At 45.5% G+C, this 12,957-nt stretch overlaps 1 protein-coding gene across 1 annotated transcript in view; it reads left to right on the top strand.

The window, feature by feature from the left end:
* The window catches only part of RETSAT (retinol saturase), a 156,876-nt gene extending 146,903 nt beyond the window's left edge, over positions 1-9,973 (top strand). Inside the window, exons 11-12 of the mRNA XM_078666731.1 lie at positions 9,483-9,658; positions 9,741-9,973. Of these exons, the coding sequence (XP_078522857.1) occupies positions 9,483-9,628 (146 nt within the window). The 3' untranslated portion in view covers positions 9,629-9,658; positions 9,741-9,973. The remainder of the gene's footprint in view (positions 1-9,482; positions 9,659-9,740) is intronic.
* The last annotated feature ends 2,984 nt before the right edge of the window (positions 9,974-12,957 follow it).

A 12,957-nucleotide genomic window follows, 5' to 3' on the forward strand; every position in this document is an offset into this window, starting at 1 on the left:
CAATCAAACACCTCCGGGGGCTTCTACGAGGCCCATAATCGCCTGACTCCTCAATTACAGAGATAGGGACTGCGTGTTGAAGTTGGCTTGTGAGAAGCATCAAGTGTCATTTCAGGGTAACAAGCTGGAATTCTACCGGGATTTCACTACGACTGTACAAATGGCTCGTAAGGACTTCTCTCCGGCCAAAAAGAAGTTACGGGAGCTAAATATAGAATATGCAATGCTCTATCCGGCTCGCTTGAAGGTGACGTGGGATGGTCGCTCAACGATTCTTCAAACACTGATCGCTAGCAAGGAGTTCATTAAGACAGTTATCACCAAGTGTAAAGAACAGAAACGGAATGCACACCATCAGGACTCCGACTAGGACGAATTGCTGCAGGATTTGCTAGATGGTAATGGTGGCAATGGGGAGTTGCCAGAAGTTATGTTTTTCTGAACTATTAATCTCTGTATGTGTTGCCATTTTGCTCTTGTCGTACGATGCGCGAAGTGTTGATGGTTATCAACCATGTGTACGGTGGCTCTATTGTGGGCCATGTCAGCATGAACTATGCAGTCACTGAGAATTAATACCTAGTACGGACATGCCAGTTGGGATGTGCTTTACATGTATGCTCCTGGTCTGCCTCTATTCCCAAGGGACCCCACTAAAAGTCGTTTAAGCGACCATTCTGAACATTGTTCACAGCGCCGGATGTCAGACGGCCCCCTGTTCGCTTGCCTGTTCAGACTGGGCCTCATATGACTACTCGCCATTGCTGTATGGATGGGTTTGGGGACAATGGCAATTGAGGGGTAATGTATACGTTGCTCTTGACTCGGTAGATGCAGGCAGGTAAAGGTATGGTAACGGTAAAGGTAAGTATACTTGTAAAGCGCACTGTTACTTCATCTCGGAGTGTCCTGGCGCTGTATACCGCTGGGGAACCCGACCTGGCTTTCCCTGTGAGATGGTCCCTCCTGGGCACCTCCAAGGTGAAGCCAGACATCCCCGGCGTTGCTGGGGCCGTTGTGGAGATTAAGCAAGCTATTGCCCAGAGTTGCAGAGTGGGACCCATGGTTAGCGTAGGCACCTCGGCGAGAATTATCGAGTCCGCGGACATTGACCCAAGACCCTGCCGCATCGGGAATTGAACCCTGGTCCCAGGCCGATCTCTGCTTCAGGGTCTGCCGCTTCTAACCAGTGAGCCACACTTCTCCACAAGGTTGCACACTACATGTCTGGGTAGACCGGGGCGATATCCTGACCCATCTTTTGTGCAAATATGACTGATGCACTGCTTGCTGCTGCATTCGTGAAGAGGGGAGTTAACCTGTAATCAATCCGGCACCGGTCAGCTTTTGAGACTGTGGTTTGTTCATACATTTCTACTTTACTTTCTAAAATACTATCTATTTACATGTGAGTGCATAGATATTACACTGCTGATGGGGGACTGCTCCTTTCTAGGTACACTGTTTTGTCTTTTGGGATGTATTGATGCAGAAATTTGTCTATCTGTCATGACACCCACCTCACTGACTGTTTTGTTGCTATAGATGCCCCATTGGATTGGCACTGGTTATTCTGAATACACACTGTAGTCCTGACCACATCCACTAGGTTGGATGGAGTTGTGTGCCCTTGGTGGACCTTCACGCAGGTATTCCCGAAGCTGTTCAAGGTTGGGTTGTCTTTTTTTGGGGGGATTTGTCTTTGGCATCATTGGGATGCTAAAGTGGGTGGGGGGTGGACGGGGTTGAGTTGGTTTTTGTTCTGCAGACTATAGTGCTTGAGACGCATCGCTAAGGTCCGCCTTGTTTGTATGTTTCATACTATTGCTTCTGCTTTGCCACGTATGATATGTAGCCTTGGGGTAGTGCACCTTTTGGCAATTCTAATGTTCTGGTGGAAATCTCACTATGAGCGTAATGGCTGCTGTTGAGTCTAGGTCCACACATCTGAATTTGCTAACCTGGAACATTAGAGAGCTTAATAATCCTAAGAAAATTTGGCTAATGTTTGCCGATCTTGATAGGTTACACATTGATAATGTCCTTTTACAAGAGACACATATCGCTCCACACTCAACCAGCCATCTTGGTCGCAAATGGACAACATCCATTCATAGCTCTACATATTCCTCGTATTCTAGAGGGGTTACTATTTTGATCAAAAAGGGGACGAACTTTGTGGTTGAGGATACTGTAGTTGTTGCTCGGGGGAGGTATGTTTTTGTTACAGGCAATCTTAGAGGGCAGCAGATTACCCTTATAAACATATATGGTCCCAACACGGACGATCCTGACTTTTATCATGAAATCTGGCAGAAATTACACAATAGGGAGGATGGGATCTTGTTGTGGGGGGGTGGTTTTAATCTTGTGTTGGATGAGTATTATGACAGATCTGACTCCACTGCAGACCCGCACCATAAGGATGTGGCTAAACTGAAAGATATTATGTTAGACATGCGCCTTCATGACCTCTGGGGAGTTAAAAACCCGGGACTCAGGGAGGCCACACACACATCAGTAGCGCACAGCAGTTGGTCGCGCATTGACTATTGGGTGAGGTCCGCTGACGTGGTGCTCTGACCAACTCCATAAAACATTTGCCCAGGACTTTGTCCGACCATAACCCGATACTATTATCTGTTAATGTACCGTACTATGTGCCGCCCCCCTATAGCTGGCGTTTCAATTCCAAGGCCCTATTAGACACTGAGTATAAAGACCCCATCACCACGGCCATTTCCGAGTATTTTCGGTTTAATGAGGCCACCACTGATGACCCCGGGTTGCTGTGGGAGGCTTTTAAAGTTACCCTACGTGGTGTTTGTATAAGTACAAATGCGGGAATTTCAAAGGATATTCGCAGACAGCTTTCCGTTTGTGAGAGTAAGTTGGAACTCTTGGAGCGCGAATATGAAATTACGCAGAATACGCGGGTATTGGGGACATCAAGACTGTTCTATCGGAATACCAGTCGTTTGCGGAGGATGAAATTAAATATATAGCAAAGCGCACCAATGCGAGGTCCTTTGGTGAAGGGGAGAGACCCGGCAGAGTGTTAGCTAAAGAAATTTGTACAGGTCGTGCTCCGTAGATGGTTTTAAAGATCAAGACTGAAGATGGGTGTGTGCATACTGATGCACAGGGTATTTTGCAAGAATTCGTGAAAACATATAGCGCCTTGTATACGTCCCAGCCCACTCCTTCCCCTGCAGCCATCATGGAATACCTCGCAGATATCACCATAGCGTGGTTATCGGACGCTCAGAGGCAATATCTGTCGCTACCCATTACCGTGGAAGAGGTAACAGAGGTTATCATGTCACTACCTAATGGTAAAGCCCCGGGCCAGATGGGTTCACCTGTGAATTTTATAAGGCATTTGTGGATCTTGCCTTTGATAAGCTGCTACTACCTCCCTCCTTGAGGGAAGCAGTGTTGATTGCCCTTCTTAAACCAAGGAAGAATCCAGAGTGTTGCGATTCATACCAGCCATTATCGTTACTGAACGTAGACTCTAAAATCTTAGCTAAACTATTGGCAATACGATTACAACCCCTCATGACCAACTTGATCTTACCAGATCAGTCGGGATTTATACCAGCGCGATCAACAGCACATAATATGCGCACACTCTTTGCGCTTTCCCATTACTTTATCCCTGGCACTAAAGCGGCGGCAGTTATGTTGGATGCTGCTAAAGCCTTTGATTCTATAGAATAGCCATATTTGCTAATCATACTATGGAGGATGGGTTTCCCTCCCAGGTTTCTGCAGTGGGTGCAACTGTTGTATACAAAAACAATGACACGTATCCGAATCAATGGCTACATCTCTGACAGTATATCCATAGAAAGGGGGACCAGGCAGGGGTGTCCGTTGTCACCATTACTATTTGCCATAGTGCTCGAGCCATTGGCTTGTAAAATTCGACAAGGACATCACTATTCAGTTTTACAATTTCCGCAATGGCCCTTACATATCTCCCTCTATGCGGATGATATGATGCTCTACGTGCGGGACCCGACCAACATTTAGCCCCTTTATTGCGGGAATATATTAAATTTGGGAGGCACTCAGGGCTCCAGATTAACTGGTCGAAATCCATGATTATTCCCATAACTGATAGTACACGACCTCGCGATACTGAATTTCCTTTAGAGTGGCAGTCAGATCCTGTCAAATATCTTGATATTTGGTATCATCGAGATCCCGAGGTTGTCATTCGCACTAACTATGGTAGGGCGATCGGAGCCCTGGAGGAAAAAGTTAGTCGCTGGATTCGACTGCCCCTGTCGTTGGCGGACAGGGTAGCTGTAGTTAAGATGGTCATCCTGCCGAGGCTTCCATATCTGTTTAATAACATACCTATCCCTCCCCCATGGAAGTATTTCATAGAGTGTCATCTTTGGTGACCAGACTGATCTGAGCTTGTAAACAAGCTCGCATAGAACTACAAGCTTTAACACTGCCATACTCTAGTGGAGGGTTCAAGGTACCTGACTTCCTGCTTTATTATTTATGTGCGCAGGCGCAATATGCACATTGCTGGTATCACCGAACCCCTTACTTAACGCACATAGCTATAGAGGAAGGAGACGCTTTGCCTATCCCAGTGATTACTCATCGTAGACCACCGTTACATGCAAAAGATATCATCACTGTTGACGCGACAAATGCTGCATGGCGTAAGAGGGGTAGCTTAACACGTAAGTTACCGTTCAACGCTCCTGCTCTACCATTGGCTTATTACTCAGAGTTAACTGTCACACAAGAGGTAGTAGGGATGGGCTTGGTCCAGGAGGTGGGTATAACCACTGTAGGGGATCTCTATCATGACGAGCAGTTTATAATGCCTACTGACCTTACATATGTCAGCAATCAAACCCTGCTATTTCGTTTTACATACCATAGGCTTCAAAGGGCGGGGAAAAAAATTGTACCCCACATACCCAGAGGAGCCACCACACTTGAAGGCGTCGCAGATGATCCTTACGAATTCCAGTAGCAGACACCTGGTGTTCCGGCTGTACAGTGCTATGCAGGATGATATTGCAGCCACGACTCATAGGGTACTTAAAAGATGGAATGAGGTGCTAGATGAGCAACTTACATTGGAAGAATGGCCACGTGCATGCTCCATTACAGAAATGCTGACGCCTAATGGCAATTTGAGGATATTGCATTTTAAATATTTGCATCAAGCCTATTATACTCCGGCGAAACTCCACAAGTATGGTTTACGAATTGACGCAAGATGTAAACGTTGTAAGACCGAGCCTGCAGACTTTTTGCATCTTGCATGGTCCTGTCCAGCCATACTGGAGTTTTGGGAAAAGGTTACGCAACTACTGGGTGAAATGGTGAGCAATGAAATTGCCTGTTCTAGTGGTACATGTTTAATGGGATTGCTTCCAAATATCCGAGCTGCTAAATGCAAATTCTGTATGATTGCATTGTTACCTGGAGAGGTGTGGCGCCGCGGCCAGGGCAACTGACGCTGGAATCTGGGGACCAAGGTTCGATCCCCGGCTCCGGCGGCAGGTTAGCCCAGCACGATGTGACTCTGGGCAATAGCTCGCTTAATCTTCCCGACGGCCCCCAGCGCCTAGAGACCCTTTCGGGTGATTGTGCGCTTTACAAATGTGGACTTTACTTACTTGCTAAACGTAGGATTTCCTTGTGCTGGGACAGTAGGGAAACACCTACAGTCAAACAATGGTTGAGGGATGTGGCATTTTGTCAAGATATGTTGCAGATCTACGGAGAAGAACTGCCTGCCAGATCAAGGACAAGAGACTATTGGCAATATTTGAGTGTATATTTGAACGCACACCCGGTTGATTAATTGTATGGGATAACTAGATCCCCCCTATTTTTTGTGATACAGTGGAAGAGAAATGCTAAAGCAATATTTGTTATATGTGGCCGAAGGATGCTGTAGTACAGTGGTCTGTATGTTGGTATTGTTTTGACATGCTATGTTTTTGAAAAGATCAATAACAAGAATAAAAAAAAACTTTTAGTAAATTGTTTTGATTTTAATGACTAGTGATTTTTTTTTAAAATTAGGTCACTTTGCAAGGGAAGATGCAGTTTTTGCTGGTACAAAAGGATGGCTGCAAGATCGCAATTTTCATTACGAATATATCTCAGCAAACATTGTTTTTGTTTGTTTTGTGATTATTTTTTTTGCCCCAGCCATTTTCCACATCTCTGGGTGCCTCCAACACTCACCAGGGGTGCCACACCTCTAATAGTGGGTCTCTCAGTCACTGTGGATTTTTTTTCCGACAGTGCAAAAATCGTGATTTTAAGATGACAGAAAAAAATCATCAGCCAATCACATTCTCGAAAAACTATTCAGGTGTGACTGGATTCATGATTTTCTGAATATTGATTTTAACAAACCAAATATACAAACTCGGCTTCACATGTTTTCAGCTGTGTGCCCCAAGTATGGAGCATTAGGTGGAATGTTTTTTTTCTTTCTACAGCTTCTAACCTCAGATTGCTTTATATATGTTACATCCTTAGTCTATCTCAAAACGACTCTTCCCATTATACTCCTAAGACCTACATGAAAAATCATCCTTGACTAACTTCCACTTAATTCCTGTAATTTCTGGCTTCTGAGTGACCCTCTTCTTACCTTATTGTAGTTCTGCAAAAGGCTGACAACCCATTTCATTGACTACTAACTCTCCTGCTATAAAACCCTGGCCGGGCAACCTAACATTACATAATCTCACCAACCATTCACCTTAAACTACATAGCCCCACTTATGATCACAGTTAACTGGCATTAATACTATCATAAAGTAACTGGAGTAAATGCATGCAAATTTGTTCTTGAAAGCACATAACTAATCGCAATAACCAACATTTAACTACTGGATTAACCACTAACCTTGGGTACTGGAGTAGCGTGCTCCTCTCTGTAAAGTGCTTCAACGCCTCTTCAGGGGTAGTAAGCGCTAAATAAATAAAATTCCAAATACAAACTTGATAAACGTTTAAATCCCACCAGACAACTTTGTTAAATGCTTATATAAAAAAAACAACTACTGAACAGATTTACACCTAACCAATGACTGCAAGCTTTTAGAGTAAAGTTCTACTTTAATGCCAAGTTTGGTTTAAATTCATTCAGCAGATTTGGCTAAGACATGAACAAAATTACCTATTGAAGCTAAAATTGGAAAATGCTTATTTTTTTCACACCGCTGTTAACTTTTTTCTTCTTCACCGATCTGCACAAAAATTGGCATGCCAAGCCGTTCCCAAATTTGGCGCAGATCTGTCAAAGGGTTAAATAAATTATAGGTATATCAAAAAATATCCCTTCAATGGAAAGTGCATCTGACCCATTACTACACAGTGACAACCACCACTGCGTGATATAGTGGCTAATCTGAATACAATAAAACAGTCTTAATAGGTGCTTACTATGACCATGAGCATGTCTCATACTTCGTGAAGTGAAACCCTATGGAAACAAGCATTTACAATGCAATGGTTTTGCCTTTGTTAAAGTTAGAGCTATTGGCATTGCTCTTGACATTATTTTTATTTATGTTTTTTTTTAACATAAATAAATGGCATTGTCATTTACAATGCCACTAGCTTTATCTCTCGCAAATGACACACACAAACACACACAAAGCCCCCCCACACCCACCCACACAGAGCCCCCCACACACACAGCCACACAGAGCCCCCCACACACACAGCCACACAAAGCCCCCCACACACACAGCCACACAAAGCTTCCCACACACACAGCCACACAAAGCTTCCCACACACACAAAGCTTCCCACACAGCCACACAAAGCTTCCCACACACACAGCCACACAAAGCTTCCCACACACACAGCCACACAGAGCCCTCCACACACACCCACACAGCACAAGCAGGCAACAGGGGCACACAGAGGCACAAGCAGGCAACAGGGGCACACGGAGGCACAAGCAGGCAACAGGGGCACACGGAGGCACAAGCAGGCAACAGGGGCACATGGAGGCACAAGCAGGCAACAGGGGCACGAAAACGAAGGCACAAGCAGGCAACAGGGGCACAAGCAAGGTTGTCGGCGTTTGTGGTCGCTGGGATATTGTGAAGGTCGGTGGGTTGGGGATCCAAATTTCTGTAGATGGTTGGTATCTTGTGGAAGTGGTCGCTGAGGGCGTCTCATAGTTTCAGTATGGAGGGGATCGAGTTTTCGGTGGCTGACGGGTGAGTGAACTCTCTGACGATAGTAAAGAGTTCCTTGGTTAGGTTGGCGCTGATCTCGATCTGGTGTGTCAGGGCCTCCTTTTTTGCAGCTTTGAGCTGGCGGTGGTAGTCATTGAGGATTGACTTGAAGGTGGCTTGGTCGGTTTGGTTCTTGCTGGTGCGCCATCTTCTTTCCAGTTGTTTGCACCTGCGCTTCGACTTGCTGAGTTTAAGGATGTACCAGCTGGCTCGTTTGTTAGGCTTGTGCGTTTAAGCAGGTTTGGTGAGAGCGACTCGTCGGCGGCACAGGTGATTCAGTCGTTTGAGTTCTGTACTGCTTGGTCCAAGTTAGTGGGATGTGTGATTCTAACGGCATCAGTCTATTGGTGCTGATTGACCTTGGTCCAGCTGTGGAAAGGGACTCTGTGGTGGTTGGGGCAGTGTGGGGAGGTCCAATTAGGGTGAAGTGTACGTTGGAGTAGTCCGACCAGGTGAGTTATGAGGTGTGGCTGTAACTGATTCTGTTGTCTGTGTAACATGACAGTACCTGACAGGTCGAAAACAATGTTGGATGTCATTTGTCAAAACCACTGTCTAATGTCTATTAATTTACTGTGAAATCCTGAAGATAAATTTGCAAAACACCATTTGACCACGGTAAGGCTGAAGAACTTTTCATGCTAAAATAAAATATTTTGTGGAACCAAGAATAAGGCTGTATTTAATTTCCCAACATTTTGGGTAAAGGTATAATCTTGTTAGCCTGGAAAGCCTAACTCAAATGATGTCATTTACCCGAAAGTTGGGTAAACTGGCATAATTCCTGAATATGTGGAATTAATGAGTTTTTGTGGTGGATTGGGATGGCCGTCAACCCTTTGTGTTGTGTGTGTGTCTGTATGAGAGAGATGGGAGGCAAGGCAGGAATTTTGCATCAATAGCAGTCAGAAGAGTAAGTCCGCATTCAGTTGCCAGTCAGAAATGATTGTCTTGAGCGAGAAGCGTTGGAGCTGTGACGCTCAAACTGCACTGTCTGAACAGAGCTTCTTAAAGAAGACATCATCTCCCCTTTCCTGTTAACTTGCCAGTGCTGTACAACCACAGCAGGGACACACTATGAGGATACGTTTAGCCTATCCCATAAATCTCAATAACCCCTTATGTTTCTAGGTTTTCGTTATGAAGTGCCAAACACAGATACTAGTCTTCAAATGGTATTACATTTTAAGCTGTCTCAATTATGTGCTCTTCTACCTTCCCTCTCAGGCCAGGATGTATTCATCTGCGGTTTCACTGGTGCTCTGCATGGTGGGCTACTGTGTGCATCTGCTGTCTTGGGACGCACCATGTACCTGGATTTGGAGCTCCTCAAAAGGCGAATCAAGAACAAAAATTGCAAGAAAATAGATTGACGATCGCCATGGCCTTTCTTTGGATTATCGGTGAGCTTGATTACTGAGTGTTGGCATCTCTTGACTTAGTAACAGTAAGGCCTTAACGCACAAACTTTTGTTTATTTTCCAGATGTTATTTCTTCTAGTTGAAGAAGTTGTTTTTCTAATGAAGGTCCAATCCTCTGGTATGACTTGAAATGACAGATGAGAAAGAAAAGGCTTGAAGGGGAAGACATCTGTTGTCTTTCTCACTTTCTGCAGTGAGTGGACTGCATGGTAGTGGGAGCAGTTCCCCCTGTGAATATTGATAAACTGAGTACCTTTTGTAGTTTCTTTATGAATAAAATACATTTTGCTGTGTGATTTGATTGTCTCTGTTATGAACATTTTTTTCACATAAACAGAAACTATGCTCTGCCTTCTGGGTGAAACCATCTAACTGACTGCTGGTTTCTTCCTTAGGACTTAAAAGTACAAACATAACCAATGCTTCTCTTCTTTGGGTACCAAACAGAGACCCTGATCTTGTGTGGTGGCCTTTCCATGTTGGTTTATCTTTACAGATTTTCATGGTAAATGTGACTGTTGAGGTAGCCAGAGAGGTGGCCAATGCCTCTCTGACTTTGTTTAGATTAATTCAGTGGTAGCTGTTGACACAGAAAAATCAAAAGCTGCTAATCCATGGTCTACCTACTCATCATTCTGCCATTTGAATCATTTCCTTGTCCAGTGTCTTACTGGATTAATGTCTTGAAGAAGGCAATATAAATGTCAGATCATCACCTTTTTTGTCAATGAACAGTTGTTTAATGTCTTAATGTTTATGAATAGGGAGCCCCACATTCTAGCCCTAGCCCCTAATTAACATGGATTCCACTTTTTGCAAGTTCAACACTTTTTCCCCTCACAGAATCTTTGCTCGACTTCTTGAAGAGATACAACTATGGTGGTTGTTAGAACTGGGGGTATCGAATTGGCAGAGGTAGGTACATTTGTCCAAGTAGGGACCCTAGCTTCTAGTCATGGTAAGGGGATACACAATTTAGATAACCCCTGATGACCCCCTGGGTAGCTTGGCACAAGAAGACAGGCTTATCCCAAAGGCAATGTGTAAAGTATTTGTACTTAAAACGCACAGTAACACAGTGATAACACCACAAATGGACACCACACCAGTTTCGAAAAATAAAGTATCTTTATCTAAACTCAACAAGACCAAAACAACAAAAATCCAACATGTATGTAGTAAAGTAGCAAAATAAAGGTTGTAGAAAACAAATGGCTCCACCTAGGGCTATTTCGACGTAATGACAGCAATAAATCCAAAGTACGGCGCCGACTGCGAGGTGCGCTGCGTTGGGCACAGAGCCAAACGGACCCCAAAACAAACCGTGCCTTTGGAAAACAAAGTCTATGACGATGCACGGCGTTGTGGAGGTGCAGCGTTGGCCTCGAAGCCGGCTCCCTGGGTGCCACAGGGTAGGTGAGGCATCGTGTCCACAAGGAGGAGATGTGTCGAATCCAGGACAGGGGAAGCCGTTTGCTTTGCGGTGAGATGTCTGTCCTGGTGAGGCGATGCGAAGTCGGCGAGTTCGTGGAGTCACCCTCGGCGGTTATCAGCGCCGCGATAACAGGATGCTGGGTGCTGGCAATGACGGAGTCAATGCGAGCGCTGGCGTCGGGGATGTTGATAACCGGTGTCGGAGCTGCGGTGCAGGCAGAGCGGTGCGTTGCACACTTCACGAGTGGTGCCCCTGGCCTCGGTGTAGGTTGCGGCATCTCGTCGGTGATGCTGTAGTGAAAAACTAAATTGCCATTATTTCGCTATCAGGACCTGTCACAACACCAGTACATGTCCTACCTTTGACAGACACTGCACTCTGCCGATGGGGGTACATAGGGCCTACCTGAGGGGTGTCTCACATGTAAGAAAAGGGAAGGTTTGGGCCTGGCAAGTGGGTGCACTTGCCAGGTTGACTTTGGAGTTTAAAACTGCGCATAGACACTGCAGTGGCAGGTCTGAGATACCTTTTCAGGGCTACTCATGTGGGTGGAACAATCAGTGCTGAAGGCCCACTAGTAGCATTTGATTTACACACCCTGGCACACTCAGTGCTTTTTACCAGAGGCTTACCAGTAAATCAGATATGCTATTCATGGATAACCAATCACAATAGTAATTTATACAGGTAGCACTTGCACTTTGACACTGATCAACAGTGTCAAAGTGCTCAAAGCATCTTAAGACAGCAAAAACAGAATCCAGCACAGCATAAAAAATACAGGAGATAGAGGCAAAAAGTCAATGAAAACCACACCAAAAATGCCTTTTCTAACACATGTCCTCTCCAACTGAAAAGTAGGGAGAACTACCCACCCTCTTGGAAGTTCTCTTCACTAAGGCAGAAGAATTTGGACAGATCATCAGAATTGGCGTGTTCTGTACCAGGGCGGTGTTCCACCGCAAAGTCCATTCCCTGTAGGGCAATGGGCCACCTCAACAGTTTTGGGTTCTGACCCCTCATTTGCGTCAACCATTTGAGGGGCCTGTGGTCTGTCCGAACGCGGAAGTGAGCCCCAAACAAGTAGGGTCTTAGCTTCTTCAGTGCCCAGACCACAGCAAAAGCTTCTCTTTGAATTGCACTCCACCTCTGTTCCTTGGGAGGTAGCCTCCTACTTTTGAAAGCTATGGGTTATCCAAACTCTCCTCGTTCAACTGTGAGAGTACTGCTCCCACACCATGCTCTGAAGTATCTGTCTACACAATAAATTCTTGGGAGACGTTGAGTGGCTTGAGCACAGGCACCGTGCATATGGCAGATTTCAGGGCATCAAAAGCGGTCTGACAGGCATCAGTTCAGATCACTTTTCTTGGCTATTTCCTTGAAGTCGCCTATGTCAAGGGGGCAACAATGGTGCCATATCCCTTGACAAACCGCCTGTATAACCCAGTGAGACTTAAAAAGGCTCTCACCTCTGTCTGGGTCTTGAGGGGTTCCCAAGCTAGAATTATGTTGATCTTAGGCTGCAGGGGCACCAGGTAGCTGCTTCCTACCTGGTGCTCTAAGTACGCCACAGATCCCTGCCATATCTGGCACTTACTGGCCTAGATAGTGAGGCCTGCCTTCTTCAATACTTTGCAGAGGTGTTGCAAGTGTTCCTCCCAGTTGGAGCTAAACACAGCAATGTCATCCAGGTAAGCGGTGCTGAATTCCTCCAGCCAGGACAGTACCTGATTGACCAGTCTCTGGAATGTGGCAGGGGTGTTCTTCAACCCACAGGGCATGACATGGAACTGGTAGTGCCCCTCGAGCGATGAAAACGCAGACCTCTCTCTTGTCCCATCA

Source organism: Lissotriton helveticus, chromosome 11, assembly GCF_964261635.1.
Source record: "Lissotriton helveticus chromosome 11, aLisHel1.1, whole genome shotgun sequence".
In the NCBI taxonomy this organism is placed as follows: Eukaryota; Metazoa; Chordata; class Amphibia; order Caudata; family Salamandridae; genus Lissotriton; species Lissotriton helveticus.